Source organism: Macaca fascicularis, chromosome 1 (assembly GCF_037993035.2).
Source record: "Macaca fascicularis isolate 582-1 chromosome 1, T2T-MFA8v1.1".
In the NCBI taxonomy this organism is placed as follows: Eukaryota; Metazoa; Chordata; class Mammalia; order Primates; family Cercopithecidae; genus Macaca; species Macaca fascicularis.
Genome location: NC_088375.1, coordinates 232,849,275 through 232,875,099, shown reverse-complemented (window position 1 = coordinate 232,875,099; position 25,825 = coordinate 232,849,275). Strand labels below are relative to the sequence as shown.

Below are 25,825 nucleotides of genomic sequence, written 5' to 3'. Positions count from 1 at the left end.
GGCCCCGCCACGTCTCAGCCCTTTCCTGAGGGCCCCGCCACGTCTCAGCCCTTTCCTGAGGGCCCCGCCACGTCTCAGCCCTTTCCTGGCCCCTGCACTCGGCCTTCGGTGCCCATCTTCAGGGTCGGGGGAAGCCCAGGCCAAAGCGGGCCGGGAAGGGGCCCTGTGGATAAGGCTGAGAGCCTGTCCCAAAATAGGGCCAGCAGGATTTCCCACCCATAAAAGGCTCTTGGAATCTGGACCCTGGGGACCCCAGGCAGCCAGGCCCAGCTAAAACTCAGCTGCCACCACTGCCCCAGCGTTCTGCCCACAGCAGCCCTGGTGCCACCACCCTGCAGAATCCTGTCAGATAACCACCGACATGGTAAGGCTGCTCCCTGTGCCCGATGGAGTCTCTAGCGGGCTGGTTGGGTAGGTTGAGCTGGAATCTGGAGGTGTGAGGACCTACCAGGGAGCCTGGGCAGGAAGAGGCTGAGGTGGAAGAAGTGACCAAGCCCTGCTGCCACCAACACAGCCCTTGTTCCGGGGCCAGGGTGGAGCAGCCCTTTCTGGAAGCTGGCTCCCAGATGGGCAGCAGCAGTGGTGGCAGGCAGGTGTGGCCCGGTGCTGGACTCTCCCTCCAGAATGCCACACAGGCTGGAGCCTAGGACTCCGCTTCCTGGGCTGTATCCCAATCCTGGGCTGGAAGCCCAGGCCAGGGCTGGGAACCTCCCCACCCTGCTCTCAGCTTCCTTTACCTGTCTCACCTAGTGTCCATTGCCAGACTCCAGGACTGCAGCCTGGCCCGCCTGGCCCTGCAGCTCCCGCTCTTCCCTCGAATGCTGGCCCCTGCCTGTCTGGCCTTTGCCCCTGTGAGCTGCCTGGCAGAGCCCTGCTGGCCCTGCAAACCCCTGGTGTGTGACCCCTTGTCCGGGAAGACTGCTCTGCGCTGGGGGCCTCCTCTCTTTTTTTTTTTTTTTTTTTGAGACAGAGTCTTGCTCTGCCGCTGGGGCTGGAGTGCAGTGGCCGGATCTCAGCTCACTGCAAGCTCTGCCTCCCGGGTTTACGCCATTCTCCTGCCTCAGCCTCCTGAGTAGCTGGGACTACAGGCGCCCGCCACCTCGCCCGGCTAGTTTTTTGTATTTTTAGTAGAGACGGGGTTTCACTGTGTTAGCCAGGATGGTCTTGATCTCCTGACCTCGTGATCCGCCCGTCTCAGCCTCCCAAAGTGCTGGGATTACAGGCTTGAGCCACCGCGCCCGGCGGGGCCTCCTCTCTTACCACTCACCTTGAAAGGCTGCCAACGGAGGGATGGGTGCAGGGGTATCTCCGACCCTTCCCTGGACACAGGGGCAGAAGGGACTCCTGGTCAGGCCGGTGTGGGTGTCCCTGCAGACAGAGCGCCTGTCGGCTGAGCAGATCAAGGAGTACAAGGGAGTCTTTGAGATGTTTGATGAAGAGGGCAACGGGGAGGTGAAGACGGGGGAGCTGGAGCGGCTCATGAGCCTGCTGGGTATCAACCCCACCAAGAGTGAGCTGACCTCGATGGCCAAGGACGTGGACAGAGACAGTGAGCTTGTGGCTGGAGTGGGGTGGGTAGCCTCGGGGAGCGGCCCTGGGTCAGGTCTCGGTGCCTATGGGGGAAGAGGCAGAGCCCATGGGGAGTGCTGTGCCCCCTGTCCCTTGCGCCCCAGCTGTGCTCCTTGCAGACAAAGGGTTCTTCAACTGCGATGGTTTCCTGGCACTAATGGGAGTTTACCATGAGAAGGCCCAGAACCAGGAGAGCGAGCTGAGGGCGGCATTCCGCGTCTTCGACAAAGAGGGCAAGGGCTACATTGATTGGAACACACTCAAGTAGGGCCCGGGCGGGGGGCAGGCGGTGGGCGGGCACGGGCAGGGCTGATGGAGTGGCTCAGCGCCAGGCCCCACAGGTACGTGCTCATGAATGCAGGGGAGCCCCTCAACGAGGTGGAGGCGGAGCAGATGATGAAGGAGGCTGACAAGGACGGGGACGGGACCATCGACTATGAGGGTGAGTGGGCTGGAGCCCTGGGAGCCAGTGGCTGGGCCAGGGCAAGTTGCTGACCTGCCCCTCTGTCCCCAGAGTTTGTGGCCATGATGACCGGGGAGTCCTTCAAGCTGATCCAGTAGGGCGCAGCTGCTACAGTCATGGGAGGCCTGCCCGGGAAGGCCACTGCCACTGCCCCCTGCCACCTACTCCCCCAGCTCTGTGCAAAATAAATGTTCTAGCCTGACTTGCGTGTGCCTCACTGTCCCAGCCAGGGTTGGGGGGCAACGGGCAAAGGCATGGGGCTGGAGAAGGAAAAGAGTTTTCCTGGCCCAGCCACAGAAACACAACCCCAGTCATTTCTGCCAGGACACCTGACACCACCCATTGCCCAGCTCAGGGCTAGGAATGCCAGCCTGAAGCCTGGACGGGGTACAGGCCAGGGACCATGCGCTCGCCCTGCCTGCTTGCACTGGGGGTTGGCTGCCCGAGGGTTCCTCCCATAGCCCTGGAGTCCCAGAGTCCTTCCCACATAGGCAGAGATCACTTAAATACAAACTTTATTCTCTCTCCAATAAGATGCAGACGTCACAGCTGGCCCTGAGCTCCCACCTGAGGCTCAGGCCCAAGGGGCCTCTTCCAGGCTGAGGGCCTGCTGGGACTGGGCCAGGGGCTGAGGCTGAAAGCAGCAGCCTGCCTAGGGGGTGACGCCATGGGGCTGGTGTAAAATGACACCAAGGCTGGGGCCACAGCAATGTGTGGGATGGTGGGGTGGGCTGGGGGCCCTTGGCTCCAAGTGCTAGTTCTCGAAGCTCTGGTCCATTGTCCTACCTCCTTCAAGGGGCACCAGGGCTACAAGGTGGTAGTTGGGTATTGGGCCCCGACTCCTGGGGCATTGGAGTGGTCTCTAGGCCTGAGGCCCTAAGGAGAGGACTGGGTTTCTGGGAGAGTGCTGGCCCTTCCTCTTTGGGCTTGGCCATCTTGACAGCTTCATCATAGGAGGGTGGAGGCTCCGGGGCGTACAGACTGTAGGCAGGAGGAGCCATGGAGTCCAGGTCCAGCTCCCCAAAGGGTACGGGTAACTGCATGCCCAGTGGGTACTGCACGGAGCTGTAGGCTGCAGCAAACCAGAGTGGGTTCGTGGAGGCGGGCTTGGCATTTACCCCCGCCATCTCCACCCCCAACTCGAGGGCCCCTAGGCACTCACAGGTCACAGTGCTGTGTACAGGGCTGTCGCTGTCCATAGGGATGACCGCCAGGTCGCAGGGCTGCCGTGCTGGTGGCAGATGTGGCTGGGCCTGCGCCTGCTTCCGGAGGCAGCAGAACCGGACACAGCCGGCTGTGACCCCGCACAGCAGCAACAGGAGGACCGCCAGCAGGATGAGCCTAGAAGAGCAAGGCCTTCCCACTGGACTTGACCCTCGGCCACCGGGCACCTGCACCCTGGGGAATGTCGTGGCACAACCACCGAAGACAGGTTAACAGGATAAAAAGCAGACAATGCCTCTGCACGTTGGAGACTGCCGTGGCCAAAGCCTGGCCTCCAGCTGCTGGGCCTGCCCTGGCTGTCTCTCCTGGGCTGGCCAGGGGTGGCCTTGGGCTCACTCCCAGGACTCGCTGTCCTCAGCGACTGCCCCGCTGCTGAGCGGGATCGTAGGGGCTTCCCGCGGAGGCCAGGTGGGAGGGGTGGGAGGGAAGGTCCTGCTTGCTCGAGGTCACTTCCCGCCAGCGACCGGGACTGGGTGACAGCGGAGGCGGCCCGGTGAGGTTAGGGCCGGGCAGGTCTGGCCCCGGTGACCCCCGCCCCAGAACCGTCGGACGCACGGCTCCGCCGCGGGCTCCACTTACCCCACGTGCCACAGGCTGCTCCAGCGGGCCTGGGGCAGACACCTGCGGGGACGGCGGCACCTGGAGCAGGCGGGGCATGGGCCGGCCGACCTCACCGCCCGCACCTCCCCACAGGGCGGGGCCAGGCCCCGGCTCCCTCCCCCCTGACTTACTGGTCCGAGGGGTCGCAGCTGCCGTCCGCGAAGCCCAACGCCACCTGTGGGGACAGGGGTGAGCCCGGGAGGGGCGTGGTCCGAGCACGGACCCGCCCCGCGGTGGCCAAACCGAGAACGCGGCCCGACCCACCTGCGGCAGCGGCAAGAGCGGCAGCAGCAGCCGGAGCCCGCGGGCGGCCAGCGACCCCCGGCCCATGCTCTGCGGAGGTTGGAGCAGAGCCTGGCGGCGCGGCTTTATGGAGCCCCGCCCACCACAGGACACACCCACCACATGACACGCCCACAGAACGCCCGCTCAGCGTAAACCCCGCCCACCAGGCCTCGCTCGCCGCAGGCCCCTCCCACAGGCGCACACGCCTACTGGACGCCCCACACAGGGTAAACCCCGCCCGCCGGGCACCGCCCAGTGCAAGCCCCGTTCCTCGCAGGCCCCGCCCACAGGGGCACACGCCCACAGGACGCTCCACGCAGCGTAAACCCCACCCGCAGGTCCCCGCCCGGAGCAAGCCTCTTTCGCCGCAGGCCCCGCCCACAGGAGGCCTCGCCCACGAGACGCCCCCACTCGCTGGACCTCTGCTCAATGCAAACCCCACCCACTGGCTCCACGCCCGCCATAAGCCGCGCCCACCAGACACCGCTCAACGCAATCCCCTCCCACTGGGCCAAGCCCTACGTATTCAGAGGGTTTGTCCGCACCAAGCCCTGCTTCGCAGCTCCACCTGGCCCAGAGTCGCGAGGCGATGGTGGGTCTCGCCCTCAGCCCGGGCATGGAGCCTTCACCCCGGCCGGCCGAGTGTGGCCTGCTCTGGCGCTGATCTGGGCGTGGCCCGGGAACCCTCGGGAGCTGGCCTGGAAAGTCGTGGCTGCCTTGGGTGTGGTCCCTCGGGTCCAGTCTTGCAGGCAGGCTCCGGGTGAACTGGAGGGTCACGCCACCAAGATGCTGGGCGTCCCGAACGTGGTGTTTGCACACTGATTGTGGACCTGAGCTGCAGGCGCTGCCTGGGGGCTGGCCCAGGGGGCTGGAGCCTGGCCCTGGCTCTGGGCCCTTGAGGCTCTGGGTGCAGACCACTTTTCCAAAGCACTTGGCCTTGGGGGCCATGCCCCACCTGGGGAATGCGGCCTCCATTCCTGAGGGCCACAGGGAGCCCAGCACCCTTTCCTCAGCCTGCAATGTCCGCTGCTCCCCGTGCAGGGGCAGGCGGGGGCCATTTCTTCCAGGGGGACCCCTGACCCTTATCCCTCTGGCACCAGGCCAGGGGCCCTGTTAGGCTCTTGCGGCTCTCTGCTCCCCGTGCGACCAGCAGCACACCGTCCGCCGGGCGGTCAGGCTAAGGGAGGTGGTCACACAGCAAAGGGCAGGGTCCATCTTACTGCAGGAGGAGCACACACCCCTTGCTCAGAACTGTTCCACATGTGGGCGCTGCTCAGTGTGCCCCACCCCTACAAGTGCAGTGACCCTGGAGGGCAGGGCCTCCTCTGCGTGGCTCTTCTGCCCATACCTGCCCCTTCACTGCATCACTCCTTCCATTTTCGGGCTCTGCCTGAAGTTGCCTTTCACCTCCCAGGGCCTGTGCCATGGTCCTCAAGGGCCCTTCCTGCCTGCCCAGCTCTCCGGGCCTCTGGCCATTCTTCCCGCCACGTTGACCGCGCTGGTTGTGGAGGCCCAGCACGGGAGTGGGAATGGGAGTGCATGTGCACCGCATGGCCTGAGACCACAGCCCCAAGTTCCGGAAGGTGAGGGTGCGGCCCCCACACAGGACCTGGGCAGGCCTCACCACTCAGTACCAGGGGCCTGCCAGCAGGAGAGTCGGGTCCGAGTTTAGAAGACAGGGGCCTCCTCAGGAAACAGTGCCCTCCAGGAGCACCTCCTCCTGCGGCTGGGGCCGGCTTGAACCTGGTGGAACCTGCCTTCCCCTCCCATCTGGTGTGGCGCAACCTTGAGCCATGGCGGGTCAGCCCCAGGAAGGGCAGCAAGGGACGCATTGGACAGAAATCCTGCAAAATGCCACTGCAGGGTCAATGTCACTGGCTTGAAGTTTGGGGCAATGGCAAGTTCCTAGGCACTGTGGGCCCTGGGGGGCTGGGGGTGAGGGCAGGCAGCTCAAGACCAGCGTCCCTGAGGCCTATGCCCAGGAAAGCTCCCCGAAGCACCACCTGCTCCCCCCTGCCAGGCCAGGGAAGGCTGCATACGCTCTCCTGGTGGCTGCTGGTTGGTGTGGCACAGTGGCTGTGCTGCACTGTGACAGGAGGGCCAGGCTGGGTGGGCTCTGTGGGGACAGTGTCCAACAAGCCAGACTCCAGAGGGCAGGGTTGGGGTGGAGGCACCACTCTGAGCTCCAGGAGCATCTCACGGGCTGTGAGGGGTCTTCTCTGTTGAAGGGTGGGTCAGAGCCCAGAAAGCCGAGCCCAGACTTCTCTCAGATTAAAAGTAGAGACTTAAGTGCAGGAGCTGGGCCTCACCTGGCCCCTGCTGGGCGGAGGGGAGGGCATAAGTAGGCCAGGTTCCCGCCATCTGCTCACCTTTGCTTGGGGTCATCTGGGGTCCTGGGAGTTGGGAAAAGTCTGGAGGTTCCCGGGGCCTGCCCTGGGCTTTGGAGCCCTGCCCTCCCCACCGCCCATGGCCTCTCGGCTCTGGGTCAGCCTCAGCTCCGGCTGCACCCCGGCCCTCTGGACTGCCTGCCTGCTGCTCAGGGCACCAGGCTTGGGGGCCCTCCTCGAATTTGCGTCAGGGTGGCCTCCCCACAGGTGTCCTGCAGGATGGCCCCGCTCCAGGAGGCCCTTGCCAGGCAAAGCGGGTTTCATGGCTGTGAGGGGAGGGGCTGCATCCCCAGGGCTCTATCCCCACTTCTCATTCAGTGCTCTGTCACCCACACTGCAGGCTGCAAGTGTTGGCCTACAAAAAGTTTATTGACAGGCTGTGGGGGGCTCTCCTGGGGGCTCTGAGGGGCTCTGGCTAGGACGGCTGTGGGCTGGCCTGGCCTTCTCGCTGGTTCTGAGTCTGGGATCTCAAGAGTGGGCGCTCTTGGATGTACCTGGGCTTGCTGGGTCCAGGGCAGCAGGAAGTGGCCGTGGCACCATGTGGAGGGTGGCCTATTGAAATCTGCCTGGCAGAAGATGGCCAGGTCCCAGGCCCTAGGGTAGTATGGCCTGGCCCTCAGCCTGGGGAGGGCTTTGAGGGTGGGCAGGAGGGCCTGAGGGTGCTCTGTGCAGAGGCTTAGGGGCCGGTCACCACCTGGGCTACAAAGATGACCTTGTAGGTCTCCTTCACATCCCCCCTTAGCTGCAGCAGGGCCGACACCATGAGTGGGTGGTCTGGCTGGAACAGGAGGGGAGGGGAGAAGAGGCCTTCAGCCAGTGGGCACCCGGGGGAGGTGTGCTGTCTTCCCGCTGCCCTGCCTACCTGACTCCCCTGGGTCCTCCGCGGCCACCTCCTCCCCTGGGATTGGGCAGGGGTACAGCCCACCCAGCCTTTGGCGTTCCCAGGGCTCGCTGGCCTGGAACCCGAAGGCACCTACATCAAAGTCCGCAGGCGGCACCCAGGAGATAGTGATGGTCTTCGTCTGGCCGCGCTCCACGGAGCCCCGGGAGGGCTCAATGGAGAAACCCTTGTGCTGCAGGGATGTGACACTGTCCAGGCTGAACTCAACGGTCTGTGGGGTATGGGGCTCCTGTAGGCTGGCGACCAGGCACCGCTCCCAGCAGCAGTGGGACTAGAGCTGAGGGTGCCCAGCTCCACTCACCCTCCCAGCTCTGACCAGCAGGCTGCCCACCCCACACCTGCCACAGGAAGTCCCAGACAAGCCCGGCTGTGGGGACAATCCCAGTGAGGGGCAAGGCCAGGAGGGGGGCTGCCCAGGGCAGGGGAGGCAGAGGGGGCTGCCTAATGTCCCCAGGGGCAATGCTGTGGGCACCTTCTTTGGAGATGGTTGGGTGGTCCGGATACAGCCCACCTGCAGCTCTCGGGTGGCAGGTGGGGCTGGCATGTCTGTGTCGAACTGGATGTAGTCCAGGGCCACCAGGATGGGCCTCAGCTCCTCGGCCTCTGGAGAGGGAGGGCCTGGCCGGGAGCTGGCTGGAGGGGTGTGGCCAGGGGAGCTGCTCAGGGTCAGGCTGAGGCATGGGGTGGGGCTGCAGCGGGACTCCTGAACTCTGGTTAGCAGTGGCTCTCCTGCCAGGCTCAGGGGTAGAAGACTGGGAATCCCTGCCCCACTCTGCTGGGTCTCAGGGCCCCCGTCCACAGGGTAGGGGCACCAGGAGGCCCCGTGTCTGTTCCCTCCCCGGGGAGGGGCTCACCCTCTCTGTGCTTGGGGTCAAATACGGGGATCACCGTCAGAGACTCCACAGGCACGTCCAGGGGGTCCCCGCCCTCCACGAACATCATGTGCTCACGGGCGGCCCCTTTCAGCAGGATCTGGTGGGAGATTTTCTGGGGACAAGAAGTGGAGTGGCCTTGTCCCCAAAGCTCCGCAGCAGGGGCCCTGCTGGTGAGAGCTGGGCTGGCTCAGGGAAGGAGGCAGGGACGGCCTGGGGGCCCCGTGGGGCCCTGGACTCTGGTCTCTCGACCCATGACCCTCAGTGTGGTGCTGAGTCCCCCAGCCATGGTACCCTCCGGGTCTCCAAAGTGGGGCAGTGCAGCGAAAGGCAAGGCTCTGGTTGGGGCCAGGGCCGGGCCCAGCTGAACTTGCAGAGCCAGAGCCGCACCTTTTCAAAGAGCACCACCTGGAGCCGGTCGGAGAAGTAGAGGCTCTCGTGGTCGGGGCTGAAGGTGACAGTGAAGTCCTGCGTCTTCCCGGGATCCATGACGCCCTTGACAGGGGCCACGCTGAACACGCTCTGGCCGTTGAGATTCTGCGTCCCTGCGGGTAGCGTGGGGTGCAGTTTGGCCTTCCCCACCTGCAATCACTGTTTGCCCTCCAAGCCCTGCTCCATAGAGCTTTGCACCCTGCCCACCCCCCACAGAGCCCCTGTCCTGCTGGGTGCCCCCCATGGCCTTGCACCCCCCGAACCCCCATGGATCCAAGTGCCCCCCATCTCACCACCCACCCCCCCAGCTCACCGCCCACCCCCAGCTCACCAACCACCCCCCATCTCACCACCCACCCCCCCATCTCACCGCCCACCCCCATCTCACCAACCACCCCCCAGCTCACCGCCCACCCCCCCAGCTCACCGCCCACCCCCCATCTCACCGCCCGCCCCCCCAGCTCACCGCCCGCCCCCCCAGCTCACCGCCCACCCCCCCAGCTCACCACCTACCCCCCCAGTTCTCCGACCACCCCCCATCTCACCGACCACCCCCCCATCTCACCGACCACCCCCCATCTCACCAACCGCCCACCCTCCAGCTCACCACCCACCCCCCAGTTCTCCGACCACCCCCCATCTCACCAACCACCCCCCCATCTCACCAACCACCCCCCCAGCTCACCGCCCACCCCCTCCACTCGCTGCCACTCCCCCGCTCCACCCACCCTTCACCCCGCTCACCAACCACCTCCGTCCTCTGGGAGGGAGAGCTGAGGAACTGCGGCAGCTGCTGCTGGCCCCGGCCCCGGGCGCTGGAGAGACTGTCCAGGAGCATGGAGAACTTGATGGGGAGCAGGGAGTTGTTCTGCAGCTGCAGAGAGCAGGCCGCTGTCACCGCCCGCCAGCCCCAGCCTGGCTGCCTCCTTCCTATGGTCAGTGCCCAGGACTTGGCTGCTGCTATGAGGCCACACCCAGGTGGGGACCCCGGTGGCCTGACGACGCTGGCACACGTGGCGGTTTACTGAGCTGTGTGCCAACGTCCCTTCTTCCAGCCTCTCATCAGCCTTTGCCAGGCCGGGGCTTGGCTTCCCTGCCTGGGGCGCGTGGACAGCTCTGGGGTGCCACCTGTCCTCCAGGGCACCTGAGTCTCGCTCATGGGCACATGCTGGTGCAAAGGCATGAGGGCACACGGGGCAGTGCGGCTCGCCCAGAGGGCCGCAAACCCTCGCCCCCGGGTGGCTGAGTTGAGCTCCAAAGGAGTGAGTTCAAGCAGCAGGGCAGGGGGTGGTTGGGGGAGCTCTGTGCAGGGGCTGAGGAGGAGGGACAAGGAGGACAGGGAGGTGGGGTGACCAGGGGACATCTGTAGCCTCCCCAGAAAGAGGCCCGGGTCCTGCAGGAGAGGGCGGCAGAGGTGGCAGCTGTGTAGAGGGGGCTACCTGTGTCCCCACAGGCTCCCCGACCCACGGGTCACTTTCACAGCTGGCCTGAGTCCTGCCTGGTGGAAACCCTCCTGGGAGGCTGGAGCCAGCATGTGTGCTTCACCTTGAAGCCTGAGGACACAGACTCTCCGGCGATCACATAGCCCATGTTGAGGATGCTGCCTTCAATGGAGCACGTGATCATGGACGCCACGCCAGTGCCCACGAGGGTGAGGGTGAGCGTGCCTCTCTTGGTAATGATGTCCAGTGTTTCTTGAGCCTAAAGAGACCACATCCCTCTGTCAGGAACAGATGTCTGCTGGAGCCACGAGGGGAGCTCTGCCTCAGGGGCAGTGGGTTCTCAGTGCCAGAGCTGAGACAGCGCTGGGGCTCCATCAGCTCCGCTCACTTGCCGGCTGGCGTGAGGGCCTGGGCCAGGCTGCCCACAGACCCAGGCGTGGTCAGCTCCGGGCCTGAGCACAGGCGATGCCCGCCCCGGCCAGCACCTTTGTCCTGCGGTGTGGGGAGCCTTGGGCCGCAGTGTGGCCGGGGTGGGCCTGGGACTCACCAGGATGCTCTCGTGGGGAGAGAAGGACAGCACCAGGACCTGGGTCTCACCCGCGCGTAGCAGGCTGGAGTGGTTCAGCAGGACGAAGGGGCCGTTGGGGTTCAGCAGGGAGAAGTCCAGCTGAGGGTCCATGTCAAGGAGGGGACACGGGTGTCTGCAGGCTCCACCACACCCTCCCCGTCCCCCACTCCCACCCCGCAGGCCGCCTGGGCTGGGTGGACAAGGACACAGCCAGATCCTCGGGACAGACGTTCTGGATGGAGACCTTCTTGATACTGCGGTGCCCTGAAATGGGGCAGGGAGCGTCAGGCCACAGCCCCAGCCCCAGGCCCCAGGGAGCACCCCTGTCAGGCGTGGGCCGTGGGGCTGGGGGAGGCGTGGGTGTGCCTGGGCACCAGGTGGAGGTGTGCGTGGGGCTGAGCGTCTCACCCACGGCGACGTCGCCGAAGTTAAAGATGGTCTTGCCTTTGTGGGACGTCACCACAACAGACGGCGCCACCGTCGGGCACCACAGCTCCAGGTACAGGGTGTTGTGGGGGCTGGGACGGGAAGGGCATGCTGAGGGCAGGGTGGGTGGCCCCCTGCCCGCCCAGGCCCCAGGGTTGGGCAGTAGCAGAGGACGGCGCGTTTGCGGCTGACCACGCCCCATTCTGGCCACGGCGCCTCGCACCTGAAGCTTGGCGGTTCTGGCCCTTTCCTGTCTTTGATGTCACCGCTGGCAACGACACAGGGAACTACAAATGTGTCGAACTTCGCCTGGAACGCTCTGACCAGGGTGGCTCGGGCGGCCTGGTACTCGTCGGAACTGAAAGGAAGTCGGAGGTGTGCACTCCCGCCTCCCCCCACCCACCATCGGCCTAGGCCGGACCCCTGTGGCTCTGCCTCAGGGTCCCGGGGTTCCAGGCTGTGGCTGTCGCAGTTGTGTCTGACAAGCTGGCTCCTGTGGGGGCCTTGTCACTCACTTCAGGTCCTCGTCAGCTGGTGGCTGGGGGCTGGGGTTTGGGGCAGGTGCCTTTGGGCCCTGGATAGACAGCCATGTTCCTTTCTGGGGCCACAGGCGCCCATCAGAGCTTTCCCAGGGCTCATTCTGCACCCAAGGGGGCTGAGTGGGGGGCGGTGGCTTCGCTTCCCACCCGTGGAGTGAGGCTATGGGCAGGGGTGTCAGGCCTGGGGGAATGGGGTGGGCAGGTCCCAGGAAGGCAGCACCTGGATCCAGCTGTGTCTGAAGCCGTCAGTCCTTCCAGCCACATGGGTCATTCTGGGCAGTCTGTGGGGGGAGGGGACTCTCCACAGAGGCCACAGTGGGTCCCACCAGAGGGGCCTGGAGGGAAGCAGGTGGGGCAGCCCCTCCTGGACCCACCTGGGGTTCAGCTCCCGCTTCCGCAGTTCCAGGACGTGGGGGACAGAGACTTTGAACAGCTTGTCGCGGTTCTGCATTCGAAGAGCGGAGAATGACAGTCTGTGTATGTCCTTCTTCTGGGAGGCCATATCCTTTCGGAACTGTGGGGGAAGAGACTGGCTGTGGGGCTGTGCAGGGCCCCAGAGGCACCCAGCTGCACCCTGTGGCTCCTCTGCGGCCAGTGCAGGAACCGTGGGATCCCCAGTTGGATTGAATGGGGACCAGAAAACCGAACGGCTCCCTAGGAAGACTGTAGCCCGTGCAGAGGGGCACACGGACCCCCACAGAGCTGCCTACAGACTGCAGCGTCTGCTTCACCAGAGGATAAACCGAGGCACAAAGGAGTGAGGAGGCAGCCAGAACTGGGGTCCCCCCCCGTCTTCACTGCCAAAGGCTGAAGGCAAGCGCTTCCCCTCACGTGCACGCCCAGGAGGAACCCGGGCCGGGCCAGGGAGGGCGCATCTGGAGTGTGGCGGGCAGGAGCTCTCGAGGCCGCCTCCAGGGCCGGCGCTCGCCGGGCAGATTCTGCAGGACCCTCCATGTTTCAGGTGCGCCTCTGGGGGCCTCCAAGTTGTGGGAGGGGCCCGGCATCGCATCCACCGCACCCCTGGGTCGCAGCCCCTACTGCCCCCACCTCCAGAGCCCACCCTTCCCTGCTCCCGCCTGGCAGTGCCCTCCAGAGAGGAGGGAGGGTCTCGGTGAGCAAGCGTTTTAACCTCTCAGATGCAGCAGTGCTTGGGAAAGGTCTACCCTGCGCTCCTGGCACACGGCAGGGGGCCCCCAGGGACTCGAGGGCGGTGGAGTTTGTTCCTGCGACAGGCCCTTCCCCTACCCACGCCCCTCCTTCCCAGGCCCCACGCACGGATTTGGTCTCCATTTCTTTGTTCAGGAGTGGGAGGGCTTCCTGGCGGATCAGCTTCTCAGGCAGCACGGGCCGGAAGGCCACCTGGACCAGGCACCTCTGAGGAGAGACAGGCGTGGGCACAGGGGCTGCCACTTCTCTCCGCCCCCCAGGAGCCCCTGCTGGCACTCTACCTTCCTCCGCCTGTTGACTCTTCTCAAGGTCACCTCCCCCTTGAGATTTCAGCCTGTGTGCCCCTTCGGGATGGCCCTCCCTGGCCTCTGTCCCCCAGGAAGCGGGGGCGGGCTGCAGGCGTGAGCACCAAGCCCTCTGGCCATGAAGGGTGGGGGTCCTGTGATTGGAGGTGTTGAGAGTAGAGTCCTGGGCAGGCCGGGACCCGGTCCCCTGTCCATGGGGCAGCAGTGACAGCGGAGCCTGCCCTTTCCGTCCTTGAGTTTTATGGGTGAGTCCTACATTTTTTTTTTTTTTTTTTTTTTTTTTTTTTTTTGAGACGGAGTCTCGCTCTGTCACCCAGGCTGGAGTGCAGTGGCCAGATCTCAGCTCACTGCAAGCTCCGCCTCCCGGGTTCCCGCCATTCTCCTGCCTCAGCCTCCCGAGTAGCTGGGACCACAGGCGCCGCCACCTCGCCCGGCTAATTTTTTGTGTTTTTAGTAGAGATGGGGTTTCGCCGTGTTAGCCAGGATGGTCTCGATCTCCTGACCTAGTGATCTGCCCGTCTCGGCCTCCCAAAGTGCTGGGATTACAGGCTTGAGCCACCGCGCCCGGCCGAGTCCTACATTTTGTTTTTTTTTTTTTTTTTTTTTTTTTTTTTTTTTTTTTGAGACGGAGTCTCACGCTGTTGCCCAGGCTGGAGTGCAGTGGCGCGATCTCGGCTCACTGCAAGCTCCGCCTCCCGGGTTCCCGCCATTCTCCTGCCTCAGCCTCCTGAGTAGCTGGGACTACAGGCGCCCGCCACCGCGCCCGGCTAATTTTTTTTTTTGTATTTTTAGTAGAGACGGGGTTTCACTGTGGTCTCGATCTCCTGACCTTGTGATCCGCCTGCCTCGGCCTCCCAAAGTGCTGGGATTACAGGCTTGAGCCACCGCGCCCGGCCGAGTCCTACATTTTGAATCACTGCATTCACTGCAATCCCATGTGAGCCAGCTGTCCCCCACGTGCCCTTCCTCACTTAGGCCTTCAGCAGCCCTCAGGGTCACCCGAAGGCCCTGCCAGGCCCAGAGCTTTCTGCTCTGCAGGACAGGTGGAGTGCTGGGTGGGAGTGGCCGACGCCCTCTGTCCCCCCCTGCCCTTCTGCCTGCGAGGTCTGCTGGTGCAAGGGACTACACAGCCTTCCCCAGTCTCAACCTGGGAGCCCTGGATGGGTGCCGGCCAGGCCAGCAGCCTAGGGAGCTCCTGCCTCTCGGGGTCAGGCTGGACCGAGGGTACTGTGACCGCCCGCCCGGCGTGGGGGGCCCTGGGCCCCATGCACATTGGCCATGGATCGGGGTCAGGCTGGACCGAGGGTACTGTGACCGCCCCCCCGGCGTGGGGGGCCCTGGGCCCCATGCACATTGGCCATGGAGCCTTCCTCGGTCCTGCTTGGGTCTGATGAGGGCCAGGTTGACTTGTGCCCCTGTTCTCCGGGTTGAAACCCTGTGGTTAAAGGTGGGCAAAGGCAGACACCCTGGGGACAAATGCAGGTGGCGTGGAGCCCCTGCCTCCCAGCCGGCGTGTGAGGCCCACACCCACCTTTCCTGGCCACACGGTCCCCACCGAGGGCGAGATGGTGATAGGCGAGTCTGGGGGCAGCAGGAACTCGAAAGACGTGGGCCCCACGGGAGAGGTGTCCTCTGAGCCAGTGCGGGGCTTGGAGTGGGTCCGTGAGCTCATGCTCAGGTGAGAGTTGATGACATACACTGTGGCCACGGAGGTGTCATACAGGGCTGTGGCCGCAAACTTGATCTGGTAGTGGGACAGCTCCAGGGGTGGGTGGACGCCCACAGCCCGGCAAGACAGCTTGAAGCACCTGCAAGCAGCAGCATGGGAGGCCCTCAGCCGTGCAGGGTGTCTGTGTCCCTCTGTGTCAGGTGCGGGGGCTGCTGGGTGGAGGACAAGCCCTGGGTGAGGCTCACAGGGGCATGCACGTCCCCACTGCCCGTGGGGTCACTGTGCCACTAACAGATTTCTAAAATACAGTGTATCTTTGTGCACATTTTAGGTGGGTAACTAAACATTTTGAAACATATGGGCCGGGCGCGGTGGCTCAAGCCTGTAATCCCAGCACTTTGGGAGGCCGAGACGGGCGGATCACGAGGTCAGGAGATCGAGACCATCCTGGCTAACACGGTGAAACCCCGTCTCTACTAAAAAAAATACAAAAAACTAGCCGGGCGAGGTGGCGGGCGCCTGTAGTCCCAGCTACTCGGGAGGCTGAGGCAGGAGAATGGCGTGAACCCAGGAGGCGGAGCTTGCAGTGAGCTGAGATCCGGCCACTGCACTCCAGCCTGGGCGACAGAGCGAGACTCCGTCTCAAAAACAAAAAAACAAAAAAACAAACAAAAAAAAGAAACATATGTATTCATTTATAAATAGAGATGGAGTCTCGCTCTGTTGCCCTAGGCTGGACTGCAGTGGTGGCATGACAGCTCGCTGTAGCCTCGAACTCCTGGGTTCAAGGGCTCCTCCTGCCTCAGCCTCCTGAGTAGCTGGGACTACAGATGTGTGCCACTGTGTCATGGGTAGCTAAAAATTTAATCACAAGTTTAGACAGTTGCAAAGGAAGTTGCAAAGGAAATTTCTAGCTTATTTTGTTAAATATTGATTGACATTTTAAAAACGTTTTAAAAACGGATCTCTTTCTCTAAATGTAAGCACAGGTGTCTATGAGGCCTGTTATGAACAAGTTGATTCCTGCCACCATCCATTAAAAAGAGGCCAGGACCTGGTTATTTTAACCTTTGGAAATTTCACATTTCATGTTTTCCTTGAATGTCTATTTCCGCTGTACTTTCCCCTTTGGTTTTTGTCCTAATCATATGTATTTTATGCTGTAAAGGACAATACTGCTATCACATCTGTCTGTAACAGAAAGCCTTCATTCATATGTAGTAATATTCAAATGCATATTTTTATGTCCTGTGACCACAGGCTCTAAATGTTTCAAAAAAGTCTTTAAAGGCCAGGTGTAGTGACTCACGCCTGTAATCCCAGCACTTCGGGAGGCTGAGACGGGCAGATCACGAGGTCAGGAGATTGAGACCATCCTGGCTAACATGGTGAAACCCCGTCTCTACTAAAAATACAAAAAACGCCGGGCGCGGTGGCTCATGCCTGTAATCCCAGCACTTTGGGAGGCCGAGACAGGCGGATCACGAGGTCAGGAGATCAAGACCATCCTGGCTAAAACGGTGAAACCCCGTCTCTACTAAAAATACAAAAAAATTAGCCGGGTGTAGTGGCGGGCGCCTGTAGTCCCAGCTACTTGGGAGGCTGAGGCAGGAGAATGGCGTCAACCTGGGAGGCGGAGCTTGCAGTGAGCTGAGATTGCGCCACTGCACTCCAGTCTGGGTGACAGAGCGAGACTCTATCTCCAAAAAAAAAAAAAAAAAAAAAATTAGCTGGGCGTAGTGGCGGGCGCCTATAGTCCCAGCTACTTGGGAGGCTGAGGAAGGAGAATGGTGTGAACCCGGAAGGTGGAGCTTGCAGTGAGCCGAGATCACGCCACTGCACTCCAGCCTGGGTAACAGAGCAAAGACTGTCTCTGTCTCAAAAAAAAAATTTTTTTTTCTTAAAAAAATTGGCTGGGCGCACTGGCTCATGCCTATAATCCCTATAAACCCAGCACTTTGGGAGGCCAAGGCGGGTGGATCACCTGCAGTCAGGAGTTCGAAGACCAGCAGCCTGGCCAACGTGGTGAAAGCCCATCTCTACTGAAAAAAATGCAAAAATGAGCTGGGCGTGGTGGCCAGTGCCTATAATCCCAGCTATTTGGGAGGCTGAGGCAGGAGAATCGCTTGAAACTGGGAGGCGGTAGAGGTTGCGGTGAGCCGACATTGTGCCACTGCACTCCGGTCTGGGCGACACAGTGAGACTCTGTCTCAAAAAAAAAAAAAAAAAAAAAGGAAATAAATAAAAAATTTTAAAAAATCTTTAAAAAATTAAGAAAAATTTAGGCTGAGTGTGGTGGCTCACGCCTGTAATCCCAGCAGTTTGGGAGGCCAAGGCAGGCGGATCATGAGGTCAGGAGATCAAGACCATCCTGGCTAACACGGTGAAACCCTGTCTCTACTAAAAATACAAAAAAATTAGCCAGGCGTGGTGGCGGGCGCCTATAGTCCCAGCTACTTGGGAGGCTGGGGAAGGAGAATGGCGTGAACCCGGAAGGCGGAGCTTGCAGTAAGCCGAGATCACGCCACTGCACTCCAGCCTGGGCAACAGAGCGAGACTCCGTCTCAAAAAAAAAAAAAAGAAAGGAAATAAAAATGTAGTGATGAGATGTTGCTGGTCTCAAATTCCTGCACTCAAGCGATACTTCTGTTTCAGCCTCCCAAAGTGCTGGGATTACGGCCGTGGCGCCCAGTGCTCAATAAAATTATTTTTTAGTGGATATATCATTGATTATTAATAGTAGTCGATTTTTCTCTCTTTTTTTTTTGAGAAGGAATCTCGCTCTGTTGCCCAGGCTGGAGTGCAGTGGTGCGATCTCAGCTCACTGCAACCTCCGCCTCTCAGGTTTAAGTGATTCTCCTGCCTCAGCCTCCCAAGTAACTGGGATTACAGGCACCTGCCACCATGCCTGGCTAATTTTTGTATTTTTAGTAGAGATGGGGTTTTGCCATGTTGGCCAGACTGGTCTTGAACTCTTGATCTCAAGTGATCCACCCACCTTGGCCTCCCAAAGTGCTGGGATTACAGGCGTGAGCCACCGCGCCTGGCCCGACTATTCAGATATTTCTATATTTTTTTGTGTCAGTTGTGTATTTTGAGAAATTTGTCCATTTCCTCGAAATTGTCATGTTCCCTGGTGCAAAGCTGTTCATCATGTTCTCTTCGTATCGTTTTGATATCTGTTAGGTCTGCAGTGATGTTCCCTTTCACTCCTGATACTGATGGTTTGTGTTTTCTCTTTTTATCCTGATTGGTCTTGCTAGGGGTAATGAATTTTATTAAATTGTACAAGAAAGACTTTTAGTTTGTTATTTTTCTCTGTCGACCATTTCATTTCCATTGCATTGACTTCCACTCTTAGCTTTATTAGGTCTTTTCTTCTACTCTCTTTGGGTTTAATTTCCTGTGTTCTTTTCCTAATGCTTGAAAAGGAAGCTTAGATGGTTGATTTTCAAACCCTCTTTTCTGATATCTGCATTACAACGAGAAGCTTCCCAGGAGGTGCTGCTCTGACAGCCCACAGGCCTCCAACCTAACGGGTCCCAAAGGGAACCCCTGGTGGTGTCCATGAGGCTCAGTCACAAAAATACCCAGGCTGAGGGGAAACAAGCAAAATCCAGACCAGCAGCGGGGGCCTGAGGCGCCGACCTGGGGTCCCGGTCTGTTTGGGGTTCTCCTAGCTTCAGCACTCAAAGTCCTGTGGCCTGAGAAACCCCTCAGTGCCAGGCACACCAGCGTGGTGGTCACCCTACATCTGTGCAAGGGGAGAAGCGTTTACGCTTGCAAACACGTGTGTGTGTGTGTGCATGTGTGTGTTAGGTTATAGGTACACAGGTATGGAATGAAAATGCGGCCCCTGGCATTCCCGACAGTGATGGGCTCTGGGGAGGGAGGGAGAACGAAGCCACCTCCGACTTGAGGAAGAATGTTTGTTTCTGTAACAACGAAGAGAAATCGGAGGCAAGTAGGATAAAAGTCTAAGGTCTGTATTTTGGGTGGAGGGTACACGATGCTGACTTTCTGAGTTGACTTTCTGAGTTTGTGGATTATCTGAAAATGGAAGGGAGGAAGAGAGCAGAGGACGCAGGGCTAAGAAAGTTGGGGCCTTCTATTTTTTTCAGCACGTCACACACACACGAACTGCAGGGGGTGCTCTGGAGCCATGGAGGTAGAAAAGCCTCTCTTTGCCGGGCGCGGTGGCTCACGCCTGTAATCCCAGCACTTTGGGAGGCCGAGGCGGGCGGATCACAAGGTCAGGAGATCGAGACCACGGTGAAACTCCGTCTCTACTAAAAATACAAAAAATTAGCTGGGCGCGGTTGTGGGCGCCTGTAGTCCCAGCTACTCGGGAGGCTGAGGCAGGAGAATGGCGTGAACCCGGGAGGCGGAGCTTGCAGTGAGCCGAGATTGCGCCACTGCACTCCAGCCTGGGCAACAGAGCGAGACTCCGTCTCAAAAAAAAAAAAAAAAAAAAAAAAAAAAACAAAAAAAAAAGAAAAGCCTCTCTTAGGCAGGGCGCGGTGGCTCACGCCTGTAATCCCAGCACTTTGGGAGGCTGAGGCGGGTGGATCACGACGTCAAGAGACTGAGACCATCCTGGCTAGCACAGTGAAATCCTGTCTCTACTAAAAATACAAAAATTAGCTGGGCGTGGTGGTGCACACCTATAGCCCCAGCTGCTCAGGAGGCTGAGGCAGGAGAATCACCTGAACCCGGGAGGCAAAGTTTGCAGTGAGCCGAGATCATGACACTGCACTCCAGCCTGGTGACAGAGCGAGACTCTGTCTCAAAAAAAAAAAGAAAAAAAAAAAAGCTCTCTGAACTGGGCTCCTTTTATTTTATTTTATTTTTTTATTTTTTATTTTTTTTTGAGATGGAGTCTCGCTCTGTTGCCCAGGCTGGAGTGCTGTGGCGCCATCTCGGCTCACTGCAAGCCCCACCTCCCGGGTTCACGCCATTCTCCTGCCTCAGCCTCCCAAGTAACTGGGACTACAGGTGCCAAAAGTGCTGGGATTACAGGCATGAACCACTGCACCTGGCCTGAACTGGGCTCCTTTCTGAGAGTGAGGAGGAGAGCCGGGCACAGTGGCTTACCCCTGTCATCTCAGCACATTTGGAGGCTGAAGTGGGAGGATCACTTGAGGCTATAAATTCAAGACCAGCTTGGGCAACACAGTGAGACCCCGTCTCAAATATACAAAAAATATAAAAATTAGCCAGGCATGGTGGTGTGTTCCTGTAGTCCTAGCCACACTCAGGAGGCTGAGGTGGGAGGATTGCTTGAACCGGGGAGGTGGAGGCTGCAGTGAGCCGTGATTGCACCACTGCACTCAAGCCTGGGTGACAGAGCAAGACCCTGTCTCAAAAAAAAAAAAAAAAAAAAATCAATCAATAAATAAAATGTAAACGTTCAGAAAGAAATAATTGCACTTGAAAATGAGCAGTAGAAAAAGGTCGAATCACAGGTGACATTGTTGTGAGATGAGAGAGAATGAGGAGTGGAATTTATGTAAACGGTGAAGCACGCTGTGAAGCGGCGTTGTGAAGGAATCAAACGCTGCAGCCTAATGACTCCACGTGCGCCTCAAAGAGTTCAGAAAGTGACACAGGGCTGGAAACTGCGACATCGATAGGTCAGAGTCACAGGGCCGTGATTACGGATGGAAGGTGCAAAGCACTGAACACCAAAGGCAGCTGAGGGAGAGACGACTGGGCATTAACGCACCCCGGAGAAGGAGCCAATGTGGCTTTTGAAGTGGTCTGGCTGCCTGACTAGCCCGGAGGTCCTGCTGCCAGTGAACTCGCAACACAAAACAGAGGAACACGTGAACTGACACCACGGGACAGCATCCTACCTGTGGCAACTCCACAGAACAAACCTGCCTGGCTTCTTCGATAAATACATTTCAAGGACCCACAGAGATGGAGGGAGGCCCCAACGGCCCAAGTCAGTAGGACCCAAATGTGGGTGATTGTTTGACAAAGGCACAGAGGAATTCTGGGCAGAATGGAATCTTTTTGACAACGAGGCTGGAATAATTGGAAGCCTCTGTGCAAAAAAATGAACCTCAACTCGGCTCACATCTGAAACAAAGCGATCAAATGGACTGCAGACCCAGCTGTGACTGCCCCCCAGTGTCTTGGCCTCTACCCCAGAACACATCCCTGGAGACTGATGGTCCCAGCAGCAACGAGAACCCACGCAGGACCACGGCCACTGCTTCGGGTCCAGTTTCACCTCTCCCTCTACCACCTCCTTATCCCACTCTCAGGCTCAGGGAGGTGCAGAGACTGGCTGATCGCACAAGACGTCAGAGCATGCAGGTCTTTACACCAGGTCCACCTCTGGACACAGGTCCACCCACATAGAAACACATTCACTCACATGCATGCTCACACATACACGCACTAACCTCACACACCCACATACATATGCTCACACACATACATGCTCACTCACACACACATGCTCACTCACATGTGCTCACACTCATGCAAGTTCACACACCCATGTACATGTACTCACACACTCACCCCCCATACGCTTACATACCTGCACTCACACATTCATGCAATCACATATGCTCACACACATACAATCCCACATGCTCACACACAGTCTCACACTGACAAACATGCACTCTTGCACACACCCATATGCACTCACACCTACTACAGTGATACGCCTGTATGTGCACACATGTTCATACACTCACACAGGCACACTCGCCTGTCCTCACACACACGCTCACATACATGCACACCCACGACACACACACACGCACACACGGCTGAGCGGGCCCAGAACTCAAGGCTGCCCAGGTCCCAGGCCTGTCTGCACCCAGGTTTGAGGTTCCTGCCGGACGGCAGTGCTGCCCAGCGCAGCCCTGTGGTCAGCCAGGCAGGTGGGGCCAGAGGCAGGGATGTGGTGCTGCTGGGAAGGTGGCCCCTCCCGAGCAGGTGCTCCAGGCCCACTGCGTCCCCTCTCCCTGGCAGGCTCACCGGTTGATCTCAGACTTGCAGGTCAGCTTGAAGCTGTGTTCCTCGGCCTTGGTGGGCTGGAAGATCACCTCAAACTGCAGCGTTTCCAGGGGCAGGATCGTCCCAAACCCATCGTTGGGCTGCACATCCACAAACTAGAAATGGAAGAGTGCTCTGAGGGAATGTCATGGGGAGACCACGTGGACACACGTGCAGCAGGGCTGTGAGTGTGAGAGTGAGTGTGAGAGATTAGTGTGATCGTGTGTGTAAGAGATTAGTGTGATTGTGAGCGAGTGTCAGTCTGAGTGTGACAGATTAGTGTGATTGTGTGTGAGAGTGAGATTAGTGTGATCGTGTGTGAGCGAGTGTGAGTGTAAGAGATTAATGACTGTGTGAGAGCAGATGTGAGTGTAAGAGATTAGTGTGTGTGTGAGCAAGTGTGTGTGAGTGAAACAGTGTGTGTGTGAGCAAGTGTGTGTGAGTGTAAGAGATTAGCGTGATTGTGTGTGTGAGTGTGAGTGTAAGAGATTAGTGTGATTGTGTGTGAGCGAGTGTAAGAGATTAGTGTGATTGTGTGTGAGCGAGTGTAAGAGATTAGTGTGATTGTGTGTGAGCAAGTGTGAGTGTAAGAGATTAGTGTGATCGTGTGTGAGCAAGTGTGTGTGTGAGTGAGAGATTAGTGTGATCGTGAGTGTGGCAGTGTGAATGAGTGTCGGCAAGTATGTGAGTGCGAGCACATGTGTATGAGTGCGTGAGCGATTGTGAGCATGTGCATGTGTGTGCGTGTGTGTGTGTGTGAGAGACGGGGGGAGAGTGAGGACGGTGGTGTTGGTAGCAGGGCAGCCCAGGGAAAGGTGAGGGGTGCCCAGGCTTGGGCCTCGTCCTAGCTACCTTGTGTGGCCCCAGCAGGGGAAAGTTCCAGAAGGAAGAGCAGAGAGCGGGATCTGGAGGGCAGGACGTGGATGGGACCAAGGGTAGGGGTGCAGCTGACAGGCAGAAGTTGGGCTGCACGCCCAGGGCTGGTGTGCAGGGTGGGGAGGTCTAGGCGTAGGGGTGCAGCTGAGAGACGGAAGTTGGGCCACACGCCCACGCGTGGGCACCCTGGAGCAGTGGCCACTGCATCCCATCCCCAGGGCTTCCCAGCCTCGCCCCTCTTGCCCCAGGCCTGGCCGCAGGAGGTACCTTGGGAAGCTTGACGAACCCAAACTCCTGGGGCAGGAGCGAGTGGTTGTGGAGGCGGATTTCTGTCCTGATGGCCTCGTAGATGGTGCAGTAGCCAAAATCCACCTCCGAGGGACTGAGCTCCAGGTCCGAGGTGGTGACAATGGCATGCACGGTGAATTCCACTGGCTTGTTCTGAGGCACAAAGGGCGCAGTCGCTCTCGCAGCTGCTTGGAGACTTACCAAGTGCTCCCCAAACTCTGAGGCGCGACCACTGCTGCTGCCTTGTGGCCACGGTCCACGGTTTCCAGGACACGATGAGGCCATCTTTTAATAACACTCACTTCCCGGTGACCACTCCCTGACATGGGGGGGGTGGCAGCTGAGAGCCAGCTGCAGGTGGAGTGGGGTGCATGTGTCCCTGTGTGTGGCACACATGGACGCGTAGACGTGTGCAGCTGTGTGGGCAGCCCTCATGTGTGCACATGCAGGTGAGGGTGCCTGGGACACAGCCCTACTGGCCTGGGCAGGCCTCGGAGGCCTCTCTCTGGCCCATGAGCACCCTCCCAGCAGGCAAGCCCCTCTGGCCGCTAGATGCCTCACTGGAAGGCAAGTGAGGATGGGCCCTTTTGGGGGCCCTCGCCTGGCCTCCCAGGAAAGCCACTGTTCCCCAGGAGTGCCCAGCATCCCTGGAAAGTGCCCCAACACAGACCTGGTCAGCCACCCACATGGTCATCGGGGCCACAGACCTGGTCAGCCACCCATATGGTCATCAGGGCCACAGACCTGGTCAGCCACCCACATGGTCATCGGGGCCACAGACCTGGTCAGCCACCCATATGGTCATCGGGGCTTCCAGGACTCGCGTCTCCTTGTCAAAATACCTCCCCGCATCCTCCGGGAGGGAGTGTCTGAAAGAGGCAGACGAGGCGAACGTGCTTTCCTCTTTCCATTTTGTGAAATGACGGTAAGACCCGCTGTCAGTGGTGCTTCTACATCTCTGAGAGGTACGGCACCTCTGAAACATTGGTGCTGGGATACGCCTCGTGCCGACCTCCCGCTCGCGCACAGAACCCGCAAGCGCGTGGCCCCTGTGGGCCCGCGAGGGCTCTGGCATGTCTGAGTCTAAGTAGCCAGCACTCCCAGGAGCAACACAACTGACTGTGGCTCAAAAGCTGTGTTTAAATAAACAGAAAAAAATTCAATAGCCAAGGTTCAAATTAATATGGAGTTTGCATCATAAAGGAATCTTAAAAAGCCCTTTGAAAATGCATTTTCACTTTAATCAGAGTTTGATCTCTGATTACATAAGTTAGTGTTGTTATAGAAATATCAGGAAAAGTACAAATAAGAAAGAAAAACATCAGCTTCCCTGTGACAGGTGGCCGGCAGGGGCAAGTCCAGGAAACAGTCGATTTAAAGCTCAGCTCCAACCTGTTCCCCTCCAAGTCCCGCCAGGTCGTGCCTGCTGCACCCACCTCCCTCACCAAGCTCCACTGAGCATCCTTTGTCTGGACCTCGGTCCTGGCCCGGATGCTGAGGGCAGCTCTGGGGGGCTGGGATCAGACATAGGACGTCCAGCCTCCAAAGCACAACAAACGCTGAAGTGCAGTAACCAAAGCCCACCTGGCAAAAGCAGAGACCAGGGGATGCACCCAGGAGGCCTGGAAAGAGCCTTGGATTGGAGAGGACAAGGGACGACTGGGTGACAGGCACACCCTCAAGACACAGGTGAAGGAGCAAATGTCAGGCGTGCACTGATCTCAAAACAGAACCCCAGGGAGTTATGGGAAGGGATGAAGACAGGGAAGGCAGCGTGGGAGCGCACAGACAGCAGGGCGCCCGCAACGAGCCAGAGCCGTATCCTGGGCCACCTTATCCCGGCAGGCAGCAGACCCTCAGTGGCAGTGAGAGCCGCAGGCCGTGCTTGGGGGACGCACAGCCTCCCGATCTTTTCAACGAGGCTGGAATAACTGGAAACCTCTGTACAAAAAAATGAACTTCAACTTGGCTCACATCTTAAACAAAAGCAACCAAAACGGACCACCGACCCAGCTGTGACTGGCCCCCAGTGTCATGGCCTCGGCCCCAGAACACATCCCTGCAGGGTGATGATCCTAGCAGCAGTGAGATCAGAGGAGTGGCCAGTGGAGAGGGACGCCTCGGAGCCCACGTCCTCCCACGTCCTCCTGCCCCGGCCCTGGCGTCCTGGCACCTACCGAGGCAGGAACTTGAGCTGCACGGAGTAGGATGACTGTGCCTGGATGTAGCCTGTCTCAGGCAGGAGCTCCAGGTGGGCCCTCAGCTCCTTGCACACCTCGAACTTCAGGCGCAGGGCAGCTTTCGACCTGTGGGCGCGTCGCAGGGCACCGGGTCAGGCACCACAGCCGTGACTGTGTGCGTGCTCAATGCCTGGAGTCATTAAAACATTTCTAACGCACAAGCCCCCGACAGGTGCTCAGAGCCCACCCACTCCAAGCATGCACGTGCACCTCGACAATCAGAGTCTTCAAAGCCCTGCTTTGTAAGGGCTGTTTTATCTGAAATGAAATCTGATGAGGGATTCTTAAAAATAACCACATCGAAACGGAAGCATGGTCCTAATGGGCTCTCGGGAACCGGACGCTTTCCGGGAAGAGCACCTGCCAGGCAGCCCCCGGGTGCGGGGCCCTGGAGGGGACATGAGGGGTGGAACCCCTCCCTCCAGGCCTCTGCCCGCCTCCTGCCCAGGGCATCCCCACATCCTGCAGCTCAAGCACAGGGCACGTGGGGGGCCTGGGACAGCCACAGGCCTCGGTGATGACTGCAGCCTCCAACCCAAGATGCGCCTGAGA

General features: G+C 59.6%; 3 protein-coding genes across 17 annotated transcripts in view; 1 reads left to right on the top strand and 2 right to left on the bottom strand.

The window, feature by feature from the left end:
• The first annotated feature begins 300 nt into the window (after positions 1 to 300).
• On the top strand, positions 301 to 2,234 carry CALML6 (calmodulin like 6). 8 transcript variants are annotated; one of them, XM_065531121.1, is made up of 5 exons: positions 301 to 364; positions 1,375 to 1,549; positions 1,689 to 1,833; positions 1,911 to 2,011; positions 2,084 to 2,234. In XM_065531121.1, exons 1-5 carry the CDS (start codon positions 362 to 364, stop codon positions 2,128 to 2,130), a joined length of 471 nt encoding a protein of 156 aa, XP_065387193.1. In that variant the 5' UTR covers positions 301 to 361; the 3' UTR covers positions 2,131 to 2,234. The 8 variants fall into 8 exon arrangements, with proteins under 8 accessions (XP_065387193.1, XP_073879074.1, XP_065387189.1 ...); XM_074022973.1 differs by lacking the exon at positions 301 to 364 and having other exon boundaries at positions 944 to 1,549; positions 1,931 to 2,011; XM_065531117.2 differs by lacking the exon at positions 301 to 364 and having other exon boundaries at positions 945 to 1,549.
• A 296-nt stretch (positions 2,235 to 2,530) lies between these two features.
• On the bottom strand, positions 2,531 to 4,200 carry TMEM52 (transmembrane protein 52). Of its 2 annotated transcripts, XM_015443816.3 has the most exons (5): positions 4,121 to 4,200; positions 3,988 to 4,031; positions 3,836 to 3,877; positions 3,195 to 3,373; positions 2,531 to 3,104 (listed from the first exon to the last, which is right to left on the bottom strand). In XM_015443816.3, exons 1-5 carry the CDS (start codon positions 4,184 to 4,186, stop codon positions 2,824 to 2,826), a joined length of 612 nt encoding a protein of 203 aa, XP_015299302.3. In that variant the 5' UTR covers positions 4,187 to 4,200; the 3' UTR covers positions 2,531 to 2,823. The 2 variants fall into 2 exon arrangements, with proteins under 2 accessions (XP_015299302.3, XP_015299305.3); XM_015443819.3 differs by lacking the exon at positions 3,836 to 3,877.
• Positions 4,201 to 6,876: 2,676 nt separating this feature from the next.
• CFAP74 (cilia and flagella associated protein 74) overlaps positions 6,877 to 25,825 on the bottom strand; it is a 78,465-nt gene continuing 59,516 nt past the window's right edge. For 3 of the 7 annotated variants that reach the window (XM_045382123.2, XM_065531087.1, XM_074022866.1), the window contains 18 exons: positions 25,211 to 25,339; positions 23,815 to 23,902; positions 23,013 to 23,186; positions 21,852 to 21,985; positions 14,712 to 14,988; positions 12,984 to 13,082; positions 12,083 to 12,222; positions 11,393 to 11,527; positions 11,152 to 11,261; positions 10,952 to 11,007; positions 10,723 to 10,842; positions 10,279 to 10,434; positions 9,478 to 9,607; positions 8,692 to 8,846; positions 8,284 to 8,416; positions 7,902 to 8,062; positions 7,506 to 7,640; positions 6,877 to 7,306 (listed from right to left, as the gene is read on the bottom strand). In XM_045382123.2, the coding sequence (XP_045238058.2) occupies positions 7,205 to 7,306; positions 7,506 to 7,640; positions 7,902 to 8,062; positions 8,284 to 8,416; positions 8,692 to 8,846; positions 9,478 to 9,607; positions 10,279 to 10,434; positions 10,723 to 10,842; positions 10,952 to 11,007; positions 11,152 to 11,261; positions 11,393 to 11,527; positions 12,083 to 12,222; positions 12,984 to 13,082; positions 14,712 to 14,988; positions 21,852 to 21,985; positions 23,013 to 23,186; positions 23,815 to 23,902; positions 25,211 to 25,339 (2,434 nt within the window). In that variant the 3' untranslated portion in view covers positions 6,877 to 7,204. Of the gene's footprint in view, positions 7,307 to 7,505; positions 7,641 to 7,901; positions 8,063 to 8,283; positions 8,417 to 8,691; positions 8,847 to 9,477; positions 9,608 to 10,278; positions 10,435 to 10,722; positions 11,008 to 11,151; positions 11,262 to 11,392; positions 11,528 to 12,082; positions 12,223 to 12,983; positions 13,083 to 14,711; positions 14,989 to 21,851; positions 21,986 to 23,012; positions 23,187 to 23,814; positions 23,903 to 25,210; positions 25,340 to 25,825 lie in introns of those variants that run through there. The other 4 variants (XM_045382128.3, XM_045382136.2, XM_074022863.1 and 1 more) reach the window with 4 other exon arrangements.

Excerpts from the sequence above, each read along its gene's own strand:
- CALML6 (XM_065531110.2), top strand. The coding sequence starts at position 1,291 with ATGGGTGCAGGGGTATCTCCGACCCTTCCCTGGACACAGGGGCAGAAG. Across the intron at positions 1,834-1,901 it reads ATTGATTGGAACACACTCAA|GCCCCACAGGTACGTGCTCA; the intron begins GTAGGGCCCGGG and ends GCTCAGCGCCAG. Across the intron at positions 2,012-2,083 it reads CGGGACCATCGACTATGAGG|AGTTTGTGGCCATGATGACC; the intron begins GTGAGTGGGCTG and ends CTCTGTCCCCAG.
- TMEM52 (XM_015443816.3), bottom strand. The coding sequence starts at position 4,186 with ATGGGCCGGGGGTCGCTGGCCGCCCGCGGGCTCCGGCTGCTGCTGCCG. Across the intron at positions 3,878-3,987 it reads AGCTGCGACCCCTCGGACCA|GTGTCTGCCCCAGGCCCGCT; the intron begins GTAAGTCAGGGG and ends CCGTCCCCGCAG. Across the intron at positions 3,374-3,835 it reads AGCAGCCTGTGGCACGTGGG|GCTCATCCTGCTGGCGGTCC; the intron begins GTAAGTGGAGCC and ends TTGCTCTTCTAG.